This window comes from Gadus morhua, chromosome 3 (genome assembly GCF_902167405.1).
Source record: "Gadus morhua chromosome 3, gadMor3.0, whole genome shotgun sequence".
Lineage (NCBI taxonomy): Eukaryota > Metazoa > Chordata > Actinopteri > Gadiformes > Gadidae > Gadus > Gadus morhua.
The window spans coordinates 19,055,117-19,069,150 of NC_044050.1; the positions used below are offsets into that span (position 1 = coordinate 19,055,117).

Consider the following 14,034-nt stretch of genomic DNA (forward strand, 5'->3'; position numbering starts at 1 on the left):
CCGTGTGATGTGGTTGCAAAAAAAACATCTTGTTTCGTAGTTTGTTTAATTTTGTTCTGCATTGCGTTGAACCTTCAAATCGTTTCCTCTTTTGGTTGTTTTTCTTCCCCCTCATTCTACAATTAGCGTTTCTTGTGATGTTTTAAATGTGGCGGTTTCAACCAATATAATTTTGCCTGCCGTTTGGTCAGATGCATGCGTTCCTGTGAGTGAAAAATATTTGTGTTGTCGAAATGGCAATAAAACAAACTATTTTCATTTTCAGTACCAACCTTCCCGTGCCCTTCATGTTCCCTGTGGTGGACTGGCCGAGCCCCCTTCCCATTCAGCAGCATGATTCACTCCATCATAACCGCTTAGTGACTCTCCTCCTTTATCCTCCTCTCCACCCTCTCCAGACCAGGACGTCTCCAGAGGCTACTCCACCACTGATGGACACCACACACCGCAAGGAAGGAGGGCCACCCCCGAGAGAGAGGTATACTGGCCCCTGCACTGTATCATACTCTGGTTATCCTGCAATCGGGAAGTCCATTCGTTAAGATGGTGGGGCTTCGTGTGGGATCTTATTTGAATGGATATTGCTTTAATATATCTTGGTGATCTTTGATCTTGGGATTGTAATCAAAGTAAATAATTGAATCTTGTCTGATTTACGGTTGACTTTTGGAATTTTGCACTGCTCATTTGATGTGTTTTATCTTCTTGAAGAAGAATATTTATACGTGAATATATGTAAAGGCCCATTTTTAATACGTGATGAAATCCACGCTGGCTCTCTCTCTATCTCTGTCTGTCTCTCGCTATCTCTCGCTCTCCTCTCCTAGGTCTCCCATAAGCAGATGACACAACTTATTCTCTTCTCTCTCCTCCACCAGAAACAGCCGGCCAGAGCCATTTATGACTTTAAGGCCCAATCTGCTAAGTGAGTACAGGACCGGCCATGTACAGTACATTCGTGTGGGAAAAAACTGGCTTGCGTTGTAAAGCATGACTTTCAAAGTGCTGCCTGATGCATTAGCTCCTTGGAATCTTCCAAACCTTGTTTTGAAGCTTTTATTGCTGAATGCTTGTACAACCTGTAAACAACCTGTATGTTCGCCTGCCTGATTCAAATCGAACTGACTTTACTTTGATGTCATGCTTTGCTACATTTTTGCTTGGCCAAAACTGAATGTTTTGAAATTAAAAGGAAAAACATCACAGCTACTGAAACACACACTTCATTGGCTGCATTATTGTTGTTGTTATTGTTTTTACGTAACCTCCGCTGTTTGAGACGAAAAGTTCAAAGCAAAGTGGGTGGAGCCAAGAACCAAATGCCACGGGTGGGTGTGCGTATCGGGCGTCTCTCCCGCATGTGTGTTGGGTGACATGGGTGGCCGGGGGTTGGGGGGGGGGGGTGACGGGAGACGGAGAGAGGAGGGTGACGTCATGGGGCTGTTTGACAGGGAGCTGACGTTCAAGAAAGGAGACGCGGTGAACATCGTGCGGCAGATAGACAACAACTGGTATGAGGGGGAGCACCGCGGCCGGACGGGCATCTTCCCCATCTCCTATGTAGAGGTAAGTCAGACTCTTCTGTTTGTCTGTGTGTGTGTGTGTGTGTGTGTGTGTGTGTGTGTGTGTGTGTGTGTGTGTGTGTGTGTGTGTTCAGAGATGGAGATCATTTTTACATTCGCTTTTACACTTGCTTTTGAGTGTGTATTCTTGTGTGCGTGTTGTGTATGGTCAATCGTGGATCATAGAGGTCATGCCATCATGTTATTTACGTAGGGCTGCATAGGTATCGTTGATAGAGACGAGTCAATCGTCTTTAAGTGTGTTTATAAAATACATGACTATCTATTACAGTAAGAACAGGTCAAACCCAAAGCAACCACATCAACAAACTGTACAAAAACATCATCATTCACTTTAATGCCTTTTCTGTTCAAACCAATTTTCTTTGTGAAGAGGCTGCATGGTTGGAACGTATCATTTGTGTCTCTGTTCCCTGAAACAAAGTGGTACCTCCCTTCGGCTGCTGTTGTTTTAGTACAGTGTGAACAATGGCCTTTGTAAAGGGAGTGTGCTGATGGGAATTTTAAACTGTGCAAACATTGTGCATTTTCAAAAGCTTGGCACGGATGCAAAATCCATTTTTGTTTGGACGTTAAGCGCCTCACACAGTATCGATAGCCCAATAAAGATCATTTTATAAACATAAAAAGTCCTCTTCATGAGAATATCAATGCGTATTAATTTGCCTGGGTAGCATGCTGAACCTACGTGTGCTCGATCGGTAGAAGATGCCCTCGTCGGAGAGGCAGCAGCAGCCCGCCAGGCCCCCCCCGCCCGCCAAGGTCCGGGAGATGGGCGAAGCCGTGGCCCGCTACAACTTCAACGCAGACACCAACGTGGAGCTCTCTCTCAGAAAGGTATGTCCGTCTCCGTGTGTTTGCTGCTCAGATGCTGCAAAATTAGGCCCAATCCCATTTCTAGCCCTTACCCCTTCCCCTTATCCCTCCCCCTTGTTTTGAAGGGATAAGGGAAAGGGGTAAGGGGAAGGCGTAAGGGGTAGAAATGGGATTGGGCCTAAGGCCTGATCCAGTGGCGTGATTAAATATATCTGGAGGTTGCTGGTTGATGAAAAAGTTGTGGCTATGTGCAAAATACAATAAGGTCTCTCTCTCTCTCTCTCTCTCTCTCTCTCTCTCTCTCTCTCTCTCTCTCTCTCTCTCTCTCTCTCTCTCTCTCTCTCTCCCTCTCCCTAGGGCGAGAGAGTGTTGCTGCTGCGGCAGGTGGATCCTAACTGGTACGAGGGGAAGATCCCAGACAGCACCAAGCAGGGCATCTTCCCCGTCTCCTACGTGGACATCGTCAAGCACTCTCCATCCCGAAGCCCGGCCCACCACGTGGATCCTCTCGGATACCCCGGCAGTAGGACACCCAGCTCCACCCCCACCAAGGTAGTCGAGGTTGCTGGTAAAAAGTACAGTGAAAATGGAATTTCAGAAATACAAAAACAGCACCATTCACGCACATTCACACCTTTGATGTGTCGAACATCGTTTGAACTCCTATCTATTCCAGCATCATATCAACAGTTTCAGTGTTCTTACATTTGAGTTGGGTGGAGTTGGGTGATAATATGATTTTTCTGAAGTTGTTTATGTGGATCAACAAAGGTTACCAATGTCAGTGATTAAATCAACTTGTTAACGGATAGATTATTTTAAAGAAACTAAAAGAGTAAATACCGGCCATAATAGCCTGCGGTCTCAATCTCGCTCGACTGCGAGTTTAACACACACACACACACACACACACACACACACACACACACACACACACACACACACACACACACACACACACACACACACACACACACACACACACACACACACACACAGCCAACAGTCACACCACAAAGCTTTCTATTCCCCTATTTATTTTAAAGCCTTCCCCCTCTCTTTCTCTTCCTCTTTCAATTCCTGGAGCCTCCCTGCATCCTCCCGCCTCCTCCCCATCCCCACCACCCCCCCTCCACCCCTCCGCTACCACCGCCCTCCGCCCAGAGAGCCCTCCACCTGCAAGCCGTCACCAACGAGTGGCTCTCCCTCACCCTGGACACGCCCCCCCGCACAACGTGCACCCCTCCCCCGCCCACACCTCCGCCACTCCCCGCCCACCACCACCTCGTGTCCCTGCCCAGAACGCCCCCCCCTGCGCCCCCGAGGAGGTGCTTCAGCCCACCTGCTCCGCCCTGGCGAGCCTCCTCTGGCCATTCAAGTCCCGTGTTCAGACAAGCGATGCCAGACTTGAACTTCTCTCTGGTGCCTTTTGAGCCACCACCACCTCACACACCTCCTCCTCCTCCTCCTCCTCCTCCTCCTCCTCCTCCTCCTCCATTTTCCCCTTCCTCCCGCAGATCTAGTGTCTCCTTGTTTAATAATACTCAATTGCCTCAACCTTCGGCCTATCAGGCTTGGACCGGACAATATCCTCCTCCTCCTCCTCCTCCTCCTCCTCCTCCTCCTCCTCCTCCTCCTCCTCCACACTCTCCTTCCTCCCCAAGATCCAGTGTCTCCTTGTTTAACAAAACTCAACCACCCCAACCTTCAACCTACCAGGCTTGGACAGGACATAATCCTCTTCCTCTTCCTCCTCCTCCTCCTCCTCCTCCTCCTCCTCCACACTCTCCTTCCTACCCAAGACCTGCTCTAAACGTCTCCTTCATTGAAAACACTCGAGGGTCCCAGCCGTCGTCCTATCAGGCGGGGTCGGGGCGGTTGTTTTGCACTGAGGTGGACCCAGAGGCTTTGCCCAAAGAGGTTGCACAGTGGTGGGGCGGCTCAGACCTGAGCATAGTCGACCAAAGCCAGGAACTATCAGAAACCACACCGCCGGACGCCGACCCTTACGAACTGTTGCTGTCCATGATTCTGGACTTCGTCACCGTCGACGACGACGAGAAGGTCCCCAGGTGGTCCCCGGTCGAGCGCTCGTCGCCCGAGCCGTTCGCCGGGAGATCGCACGACAAGCGTGATTCGTCCGAGGCGAGGCCCCCTGCTAGCGCGTCGCCCGTCGGCCAATCAACGAGCGCCGTTCGACTAGAGTGCCACAAGCCGGTTACTATTGAGCCTCTGTCTATCGGTTGGAAAAAGCCTGTGAAACCCGGGGACGACCCCCACGTGGAGGCCGGCCGGCTGCCCACCGTCACAGAAGAGGGCTGCATTGAGCTTTTTATTCAGGAAGAGGAGGAAGGAGGCGGCAGTGACGAAGAAGCCGACAGTAGATTGCCTCACGACGGCCAAAAGGTAGAGCATGACGTGTGGGCGTACACTTGTGGATTATAAAATGCTGTGATGAGGTTCTGCATAGCACATTATGGGAACGTGACGGGAATCATGTGTGTGTCAATTGCTAGTTGTGTCATTTGTGTCCCCGGTTAGTTTAGCTGCTGTATAATTCCGGGGGGAGAATCTCTCCTTTGCCTCAACCCTGATCCCACGCCAGGATTCATCTCATCAGGATGGATGTGTGTCATTGCTTCCCTATAGGCTGCCGCCTGCCCGTCCACTTTAAAACCCCTCGCTCCCCTCCACCTCTGTTCGTCGCCCGCGCTAACGCCACCACCAGCAGCTCCTCTCTCCGCCCCTACCCCGTCCTCGGCCTCCGTTTCCTCCTGCCTCCTTGATGGCGACGATAGGGACGCCATCAATGCCCTCACCACTGCTCCCTCTGGCTCTCCTCCTCAACCAACTGATCGCCCCTGTACCACGTCACCCGATCCCCACCTCCGCCCGTCTCCTCTCAGTCCACCACCACCTCGACACCTGGACCCAACGAAGCAGTCCATCTGCCCCGGCTCCCTTCCTCCGAGCTCCTCCCTTCCTCCACCCTTGGAATCCTCACACATGCAGCCATCACCTCCCCCTCCTCTACCCTGCTCTCCTTCTCCTCCATCTTCACCTCCACCTCCCGCTCCATCTCCTCCTCATCCTCCTCATCCTCCTCCTACTCCATCAACCCCACCCCGACAAGTGCCTAGGTGTGCCAAGCTCAAGGTACAGTAAAGCTGCTTGTTGGAGCTTGGATGAGCGGTTGATAACGCTGGTAGTGATTGATAACACTGCCGGCCTGGAAAGCCTAGTGTTTATAAGCGTCTCTAAACGTTGAGGTAACACACAGTGTTGAGTGTTGACGTGGTGTGCCCGGTAACATTAGTGAAAGTGACTGGTGTTGGAGGTTGTCGACGAGCACTAAGTGCCCGGGAGGAAGGAACATGGCCGCCTGAAGCGTGTATGTGATTGGAGTGTGATGACCGTCTTTAACGCCTCCCTTCTGTGAACAGATTGTCTTATTTTTTCCGCGGCATGACGTGTGCTTTTTTGGCATTTGTGCTTTGTGTCTGGATGTTTTGGGCCCTCCGCGTCCCTCCGTCCAAAGTGCCTGAAGAGTGTGTCGCATCTCTGGTTCTTTCAGCCGGCCTATAAGCACCACGAGACGGTGCTGGAGGGTAAACCTCCCCGTAGCCCCGTCCCGGCCAGGAGTTCTCCCCTGTCCATGGAAAGAGGTCGAAGGGTAGGGGAGGTCGTCCTGTCCTAAGCCCGGCCGTGCTGTATAATCCTACTTGACGTGCAGTGACCGCAATGACCTCTAACGCCTCATACATCCATTGAGGGGTTGGTGTAGTCCGTGGATGGCGCATGGTAGTTGGGATGGCTGTGTTTTAGGGGAATGAGAAGTCGTTCTGCTGAGTAATTGGTTTCGAGGCTTGGTTGTTTTGGTTTGTTGCTTGGTTGGATGCTGTTGTGGTCGTTCTTTCAATGTCCATTTCTGGAAAATGTGTCTGACTTTGTCTGCATTAACTGGCTTTATTTTTACTTATGAATATGTTTTTTTCTCTCTCACTCTCTCTCTCACTGTTCTCTCTCCGTACTTCTCTTTGTCTCCTTTAGCGATTCCTTCAAGATGCACTCCAAGGCGGAGGAGATCCGTAAGTGACCATCTGTTTCCTTAGGACCGTATTAAAGACTCAAATCTCCTCTAACCCTATAACATTAAAATGCATTTTCACAGTGTCATGTTATGTAATATCACATACTGACAATCAGCTTCTTACAAGATCATAACCAGGGACAGGACAGTGTAGTGGGTAGGGTGTTTGGTTCCCTGCCAAGAAGTTCAAGGTTCGAATCCCAATGCCCACAGTCTAGCTGTAGGCATCCTTGAACAAGATGCCTAAATCAAGATCATTACTGAAATGTATCTGGATTCACTGTAAATCGCTTTGGATTACAGCGTCTGCTGAATGAATGATTAGTAATTCCAACCACCCTCCGTCTGTGACTGCAGGTTCCGTGCCCTGTACAATTACTTGCCTCGCAACGAAGACGAACTGGAGCTCAGAGAAGGAGACATCGTGGACGTGATGGAGAAGTGTGACGATGGCTGGTTTGTTGGTAAGAAATTCCCAGCTCCCCTCCACCTTCTTCTGTTTAGAGAGACCGTGCTTGTATGACTATGGTCGTACACTTTGAGGTTGCAGATCTTTCAATAAGACGCATAAGGACTGATTTAGGGGATTAAAATGTGTTTTTTTTCATCTTGTGTAAGTTAAAGGAAAGAATATGTTGGACTGTGGGTACAAGCTTTCAATAAATAGCAAACATTAGTATATTTGCCACCAGGGGGTGCTGTAGTTTAACTTTTAAACTATCCTTAAAGGGGTAGTTCGGGAATTTTGGACATAGGGCCTGATTCCCAAGTTAGCCTTGGTGTTCAACACGTTTGCTCGTGCTAGGCCAGCGCACGGCAACGGGCAATACTAGCCTGCTAATAAAACAGTCTTACCCACTCCACAGTACACCCGGGGAAAATCAACTATAAAGCCAGACAGTCGATGTAAATGTCTGTGTTGATAGAATAATGTTAGAAATAAAACCAACCTTGCATTGCATTGTACTTTGCGGGACTTGCTGTGTCTTAGCAGCAGTGTTATATTCCTGGCAGTACCTGGTAGTTCTCCAGCTCTTATTTCTTATTTGAATCAAATTTTGCTGTTTGTTTTGTTTTTTTCTAAAGGGACTTCTCGTCGGAGCAAGCAGTTTGGAACCTTCCCAGGGAACTACGTGAAGCGGCTATAATTACTCCACCGGACGGCCAAAAACCTTGCCCTCTTCCCCTTTTACCGTCAAACCACTCAAGACGGCGAGCACGATTCCCACAGCGAACCACATCTCGAGGAGGGGCCTTGATCCATCCAGCGGGGACACAGACACTGAGCTTTCAGCTGTAACTCGCCAACGTTAGCCTGAGAGACAAACGATTTTGTTCTGTTTTTGATTTTGAGTATGGCGGTGCGCCCCAGCTTCGTGTACCCACCCGTGACCCTTCACACGTTTGACCCTGAGACAGCGATACAGAATGACAAAAGGACAGTCCAGGAGAGTGATATCATTAGTGCTGCGCCCAGGGTGCCTTTTGTCCACTGTATTCGTTTGACTATATTTATGGTGGTTCACTCCGCAGCAAGTATTGTAGCTTCCGGTGAACCGCCAACGTATGTTCACATTTGGCCTCTTATTTTTGCTACACCAACATTTCCATCATTCAGTGTTTTTAATCCCAAAAACAACCTCACGATGGCGCCGTCCCATCCAGTCACAGAGTTTGAATCAGTGAGGCGAGTATTACGATGCTTTCTGTGTACGTTATTTGTACACCGAAACCTTTAATGTGTGCTGTCTGTTTTGTATTATGCCCATTGCAGCCATTAAACGTGTCGCGTGGTCAGGTTGAAGGATGGATGCGGTTAACTTGCCACCCATTATGAATCAAAAGTAATGTTAAATAACATGTTGGAATCAGCCCTTTGTATTGACTGTAGCCACATGAGGACTGCAGTGAATATAAATGTGTGGAAGTTTTCTACCAGTGTGCCCAACATGCTTTTCATTTATACTTTTTTCTATGCCGTTTTGTTCCTCTTCATGTTATTATTCATGCCCTTCGGTGAATTGACCTAAGCCTTTATTAATATTTCACACCCAGTGTATTAACTCTACAAAGGCAAATATCATTTGGAGTTCATGGGGGGGGTATAGGAATCATGTTTTGGGAATTTTATGCAAAAAGATAACCGAATTTTTATGTATTTATAACAGAACAATTGCTGATACAACTACGTGGTAGATATTTTGTCCATCCAGAAAAGGGTTCACTTTGTACCAACCGTGTGTTCTTCGATTCTCATCCAATTGACTTAAGGTAAAGTGTGCTTTTAATATATTTTGACAGCGGTAAGCTGAGCATCTTTTTCTAGGTAGATGCATACACGCGGAAGTAAACCGACGGAGTTGCTATGGGCCTATGATGTATTTCATGTCACAACCAGACCTATGATTTTTATTCTATATTTATTTTTGTCGGATACAGGTTGAATTAGCATTTCATCCAATAATACGTTAGCGGTATCATTCATTAGATTGCGACAGAAACGGAGCTGACTGTAGCCAACGTTGAGGGCTTAGGGTGTGACAGCTACGTCGTGTTGTTTTATGTTTAACATATGGTGGCACGCTGCAGGGCATGCTGACCTCTGGCGCCCAGTTAATATGCTTTGTTGTTTTAAAGGTTATTATTCACATAGGATTGGACACTGACAAAACAAACCATTGTTTAAGCACCTTATTTTTGTTTTCAATCATATTATTGTTTTCTTCACATCGCTCCGTCCTGTACGCTCATCTTGGTGTGAGATCACTGTGTGTGTGTGTGTGTGTGTGTGTGTGTGTGTGTGTGTGTGTGTGTGTGTGTGTGTGTGTGTGTGTGTGTGTGTGTGTGTGTGTGTGTGTGTGTGTGTCTGTTGTGCGTGTTTTTTTTGTAAGCCTTTTTGTATGAGAGCTGTGAAATGGCCAACATACCACTGCTTTATAAAGTCATCGTTTTTCTCACCCACGATTATATTTGGTTTCCTCTCATTCTTCCGTCACATGTCCTTGTCTTTATCCGTGGTGCTACCGTCACTACATTTAGTCATTTCTATTCACTTACTTCTTGCTATGTTAATGTTGGATTTGGTCTTTATGGAGCATACACACAAATGGGGTCCGCTACATTACATACATATGTAACCTCCTAAATGCAAAAAAACGCCATGTTTTGTGTCTTGGCTTCATGAAAACATGATCCATACTTACAAGTTGGAAGTTGTTTGAGAGTATGCACATAAGGCACATCATTGTGACGAACTTATCCTGTTCTTTATATAGCTTGTAGAATGCATTTAAAACGGGTGTGGACTGATAACATACCGACACTTGAAATTCGTAATGAGCTTCTATTATGGGCTCAATCTATGATTTCATTTAAAAAATGACGGGTTTTAATGCATTCTTGGACTGAAAAATTTCTACAATCTTTTGGTTGAATTGTTTTATAGGGCTTTGTTGCTAATAAAACATAAGCTGATTATTTATTTTACCCTCTTTTCTCTCATCAGGCTTATGTTACTGGACTTAGACTATGGTGGGAATGAAGATGTGTTATAGGATGATATACGTGATTATATTGATGATGTGGTTTTAACCGACTGCCTTAACGCAGACAGACTTGAAAGCACTGTGACAGTGAACTCAAACTTGTTCCGTTTGCCTCTATCCACGACTGTGTCTAGCTAAGCCGTTGTGTAAATCACCACGATGATACATCAAAAGATCGGAGGTAGAGGAAATAACTTTTTTTTAACTAAGTCACAGACAAAACGCAGACACCCCTTTTAGTGTCCACAACAGCTGTTTAAGTATGAATGAATTGAAGCATGACACTAGTTCCTGTTGTGATCTTACAGAGACAAAGAGAGAGAGAGAGAGAATGATATAGAGACAAAGGGAGAATGATAATGAGATAGGCGGTAAAGCGAGGAGGAACCTGGGCTCCATCCAGATCAATGGGAGCAGGAGGAATGTGTCGTACAGACGGTCCAGAGCCCTCGTGCGGCGCTGCACCTCCACACCAAATAAGGACAGGAGCGGTGAGATCCTTCCAGCATAGCCAGGGGAGCACACACTGCCCTGAAGACTTGTCCCAGGGCCGGAGCTCCCCGCTAGGCTTAGGGGAGAAGGAGGAGAAGGTAGGGGCTTGCTTGCGTTACGTTACACTACCTCAACAAAAATGCGTCCTAAATGTGCTTGAAGATGCAATTTACGAATATCAAACTGTCATTATTTGTAAGGTCCTCCTCGAAAATTAGATTGTACATCTCAAGGAGCTATCCTTGAAATAAAGAATAAAAATCAATTGATTCAAATCTCACGTTAAGCTAATGAAAGCATGGAACGATAAATGTTCAACCAAACCATTATATCAGAATGCTTAAATGTCATCGAGGCTGAAAACGAGGCTCTGGAGAAGCATTGAGGGGGAGGGAGGGAAAGCTCTGCACATGAGTGTGTTTGCTAAATCAGCCCAATGACCTTACAATTAGGGTGGGGTTAAAAAACTCTCCGCCCCCCCTCCCTTCTCCCCTCCTTTGGACCGCTCAGCTGGTTCAGAATCTCCACAGTGTAGTCATAACCTTGCCTTTTCACTGTGGTCGCCACAGGGTGCCGGGCCGCCAACACACACGCACCTCAACAGGTCCCTGGTGCCAGGGAGAGACAGAGAGACGGACATGCCACTCAACCTGGTTCTGATCGGACCGGCCCCCTGGGGGTTCAGGCTGACTGGCGGGAAAGACTTCAACCAGCCCCTGACTGTTTCCCGGGTGAGTGTGAGTGTGTTTGTGTTTCTGTGTCTGTGTGTCTGTTAATTTGTGCCTGTTTGTGGGTGTGCAAGCCTGTATTTGAATACATTTTGTGTGTGTGTGTGTGTGTGTGTGTGTGTGTGTGTGTGTGTGTGTGTGTGTGTGTGTGTGTGTGTGTGTGTTAGTGTGTGTGTGTGTGTGTGTGTGTGTGTGTGTGTGTGTGTGTGTGTGTGTGTGTGTGTGCATGCATTTGTGCGAGTGCATTTAAGAGCATACAAGTGTGTGGATGTATGATGTGTGGATACAGAAATAGCCTTCTTACAACTGTCCATAAAATGTGGATTGCATGACAGTTTTTTCTATTTCAGAATTTCTTTATCTCCCTCTTCGTCCTTCCTTATTATTCCCTGGTGATCGTTAAATGTGCATTCAACAACTCTGTTTTGCTGTGGGAAAGTTCTTCCCAAAGTGAAAATTCGCCTTTTTATTTTTTTTTATGGTTTTTCTTTTCCTTTTTTCGGGAACCACTCTTAGCTATACAAATATCTGCCACAAGGCTTTTAATTCCTAAAATGGTGATCTGTAAAATTGGGAAGCCAATCATAACAATACATGGTTTCTGTAATCAGCCAGCCATCCCTTCCCTGCATTCTGGACAGACCACGGCTGTAACTGGGAAATGTTTCTGGCTTGCACCTGTGTTGCTGTAAAAGAGTGATACAAATATAGGATTACATTGTGTGTGTCTCCTTTGGTGGACCCACAGAGACAAGGCTTCAAGACGTTTACCTTGTATCTTCTGTTACCCCTTTTTATTTGTCCTGACAAAAATCTTACCAGGCAGAATATTCAAAACATTTCATTTTGACAGCTGAGTCAACACTGATAAGTTCACAACAAAGCCAGGATCACATTCAAGCTGGTATGTAATGCATGTATCCTCGAACAGGAATACACAAGCAATGTACAATCGTACCTCATGGTTCCAAAATTATGTTCAGAAAATAACTAAAAGATTACAGTAATCCATCAAGAATGGATTGCACATTTTCCAAATCACTGAAATGTTCTAAAACATTGTATTGTTTGATTTATTTATGTATTTATTTTGAGAGAGAGAGAGAGAGAGAGAGAGAGAGAGAGAGAGAGAGAGAGAGAGAGAGAGAGAGAGAGAGAGAGAGAGAGAGAGAGAGAGAGAGAGACAGACAAATACATAAACAGGTACCTAGAGAGAGGTAGCGCCACGCAAAAGTACAGTTTTTTTTTTTAAGTCAAATAATCACGCCCACGTTGATCAGATGAAGGATTGCCAGTATCCATGCTGTGTTGCGATGATTACGGCAAGTCTATTTTAGGACTGGCAACCTGTAGCACTGGCTATGAGTGTTATAGCTCCAGACCACAGGCTCAGTGCATTAACCCCCCACCTGTTGTGCAGGCCTATATGAGAACCATGATGAGAGACGCCTGGGATGGAGTGAGTAGGAGGAGGAGGAGCTCAGACCTCCACTGCACTAACCAACTAGGCAGTACGCCTTTGTAGTGACCCGGGTTTGATTCCGACCTGAGGTTCTACAAAGGTTCTTCATTCCCTCTGTTTTCAACACACGTACCTGTCCGTAAAGTCATAAAAGCTTGAAAAAACAGAGGCAGAGGTTCAAAAGTGCATTCATGAGCGCAGTTGATCAGGTATTTTCAGAGTCCGATTTTGTCTGGAGAGCTGAGGACTGTCTGACATGGTTGTCTGGCTTGTAAATAGATGGAATCAAGCTGCTGGAGAGGTTCCCTGGAGGGCTGCCGGAGTAAGACCTCCCTTACATAGGCACGACTGCACCCTGGGACTCTTGTTTACACTGCCATTTTTGGTCCGAAAGACCGTCCTCCTCGGGCCTGGGCACTGCTTCCTATTGGTCGAGGCAGATGAAAGACCAGCAATGATTATAATGTGGTGGTTAGAAGGAGAGGAGACGCTTTGAGTCAAATAATTGAATGTGTTTTTGTTGATAAGAGGAGAGTCCGTCGACATGCTTGTATAACTCTGCTGGCTGTTTAAAGTCGGATGATGTCAGAGGAGGTCCTTCTTCCTTTTTTCTTTTTTTACTTCTTTCCTTTCTTGCACATCCAATTCCAGACGTGTGTTGTTTCTTCCTCACTCGCTCTTTCTCCCGAGCGCCTTATGCATGTCTGAATGCTTCCCTATAATCCATCAACACGTGTCGACAGCGAGACATCATAAAGATCCAGAAGATGGAAAGTGTGTGTTATGTTATCCAGGCCCGAGGCCAATGAATGAAGCCCCTGAATGAATATCCAAGAAACGGGAAGCACAAGCCTGGCTCTGACCCTTGGATGAGGGGCGGGGGGGGGGGGGGGGGGGGGGGGGTTGGGGGTCCTATTTACTGCTAGCCGGGTATCCTCCCCCGGGTATTACATCAGTTATATCCAGGCTGATGACCTAACACTAGTGTCAATGAATCCTCCCCTGGGGGGGGGGGGGGGGGGGGGGGGGGCATACAATGCATCTTTAAAGTTCATGTTTCCTTTGGTGCTGTAACCCAGTAGGGCCGTCCACGGGCCATGTCCGTCTATAAAGATATCCTTTGGACGGCTGCTCGGGGGGGTCTGAAGTAGAGCGAAAAGGAAAAGTTTCCTCCCGGGATATCAGATAGTTATCTCCAGCGCGCTTCCTATACTCCTCCCATCACTGCTGCGGCTCGAAGGCAACCATGTTCCATCTGGGCGACATCACTTCGGTGGGAAGACGCGTGTGTTTACTCTGTCTCCACGGCGATGAGCGG

General features: G+C 47.3%; 2 protein-coding genes across 21 annotated transcripts in view; both read left to right on the forward strand.

Annotated features, from left to right (window-relative positions):
* Nucleotides 1-9,964, forward strand: part of sorbs2a (sorbin and SH3 domain containing 2a) — a 48,832-nt gene extending 38,868 nt beyond the window's left edge. For 16 of the 19 annotated variants that reach the window (XM_030351172.1, XM_030351176.1, XM_030351173.1 and 13 more), the window contains 11 exons: nt 399-478; nt 828-925; nt 1,452-1,566; nt 2,289-2,420; nt 2,757-2,951; nt 3,486-4,805; nt 5,049-5,555; nt 5,974-6,072; nt 6,450-6,487; nt 6,847-6,953; nt 7,576-9,964. In XM_030351172.1, the coding sequence (XP_030207032.1) occupies nt 399-478; nt 828-925; nt 1,452-1,566; nt 2,289-2,420; nt 2,757-2,951; nt 3,486-4,805; nt 5,049-5,555; nt 5,974-6,072; nt 6,450-6,487; nt 6,847-6,953; nt 7,576-7,637 (2,753 nt within the window). In that variant the 3' untranslated portion in view covers nt 7,638-9,964. The remainder of the gene's footprint in view (nt 1-398; nt 479-827; nt 926-1,451; nt 1,567-2,288; nt 2,421-2,756; nt 2,952-3,485; nt 4,806-5,048; nt 5,556-5,973; nt 6,073-6,449; nt 6,488-6,846; nt 6,954-7,575) is intronic. The other 3 variants (XM_030351174.1, XM_030351180.1, XM_030351193.1) reach the window with 3 other exon arrangements.
* A 393-nt stretch (nt 9,965-10,357) lies between these two features.
* Nucleotides 10,358-14,034, forward strand: part of LOC115540147 (PDZ and LIM domain protein 3) — an 8,369-nt gene continuing 4,692 nt past the window's right edge. Inside the window, exons 1-2 of one of the 2 annotated variants that reach the window (XM_030351194.1) lie at nt 10,358-10,624; nt 11,096-11,263. In XM_030351194.1, coding sequence (XP_030207054.1) covers nt 10,442-10,624; nt 11,096-11,263 — 351 coding nt within the window. In that variant the 5' untranslated portion in view covers nt 10,358-10,441. The remainder of the gene's footprint in view (nt 10,625-11,095; nt 11,264-14,034) is intronic. The other variant, XM_030351195.1, reaches the window with a different exon arrangement.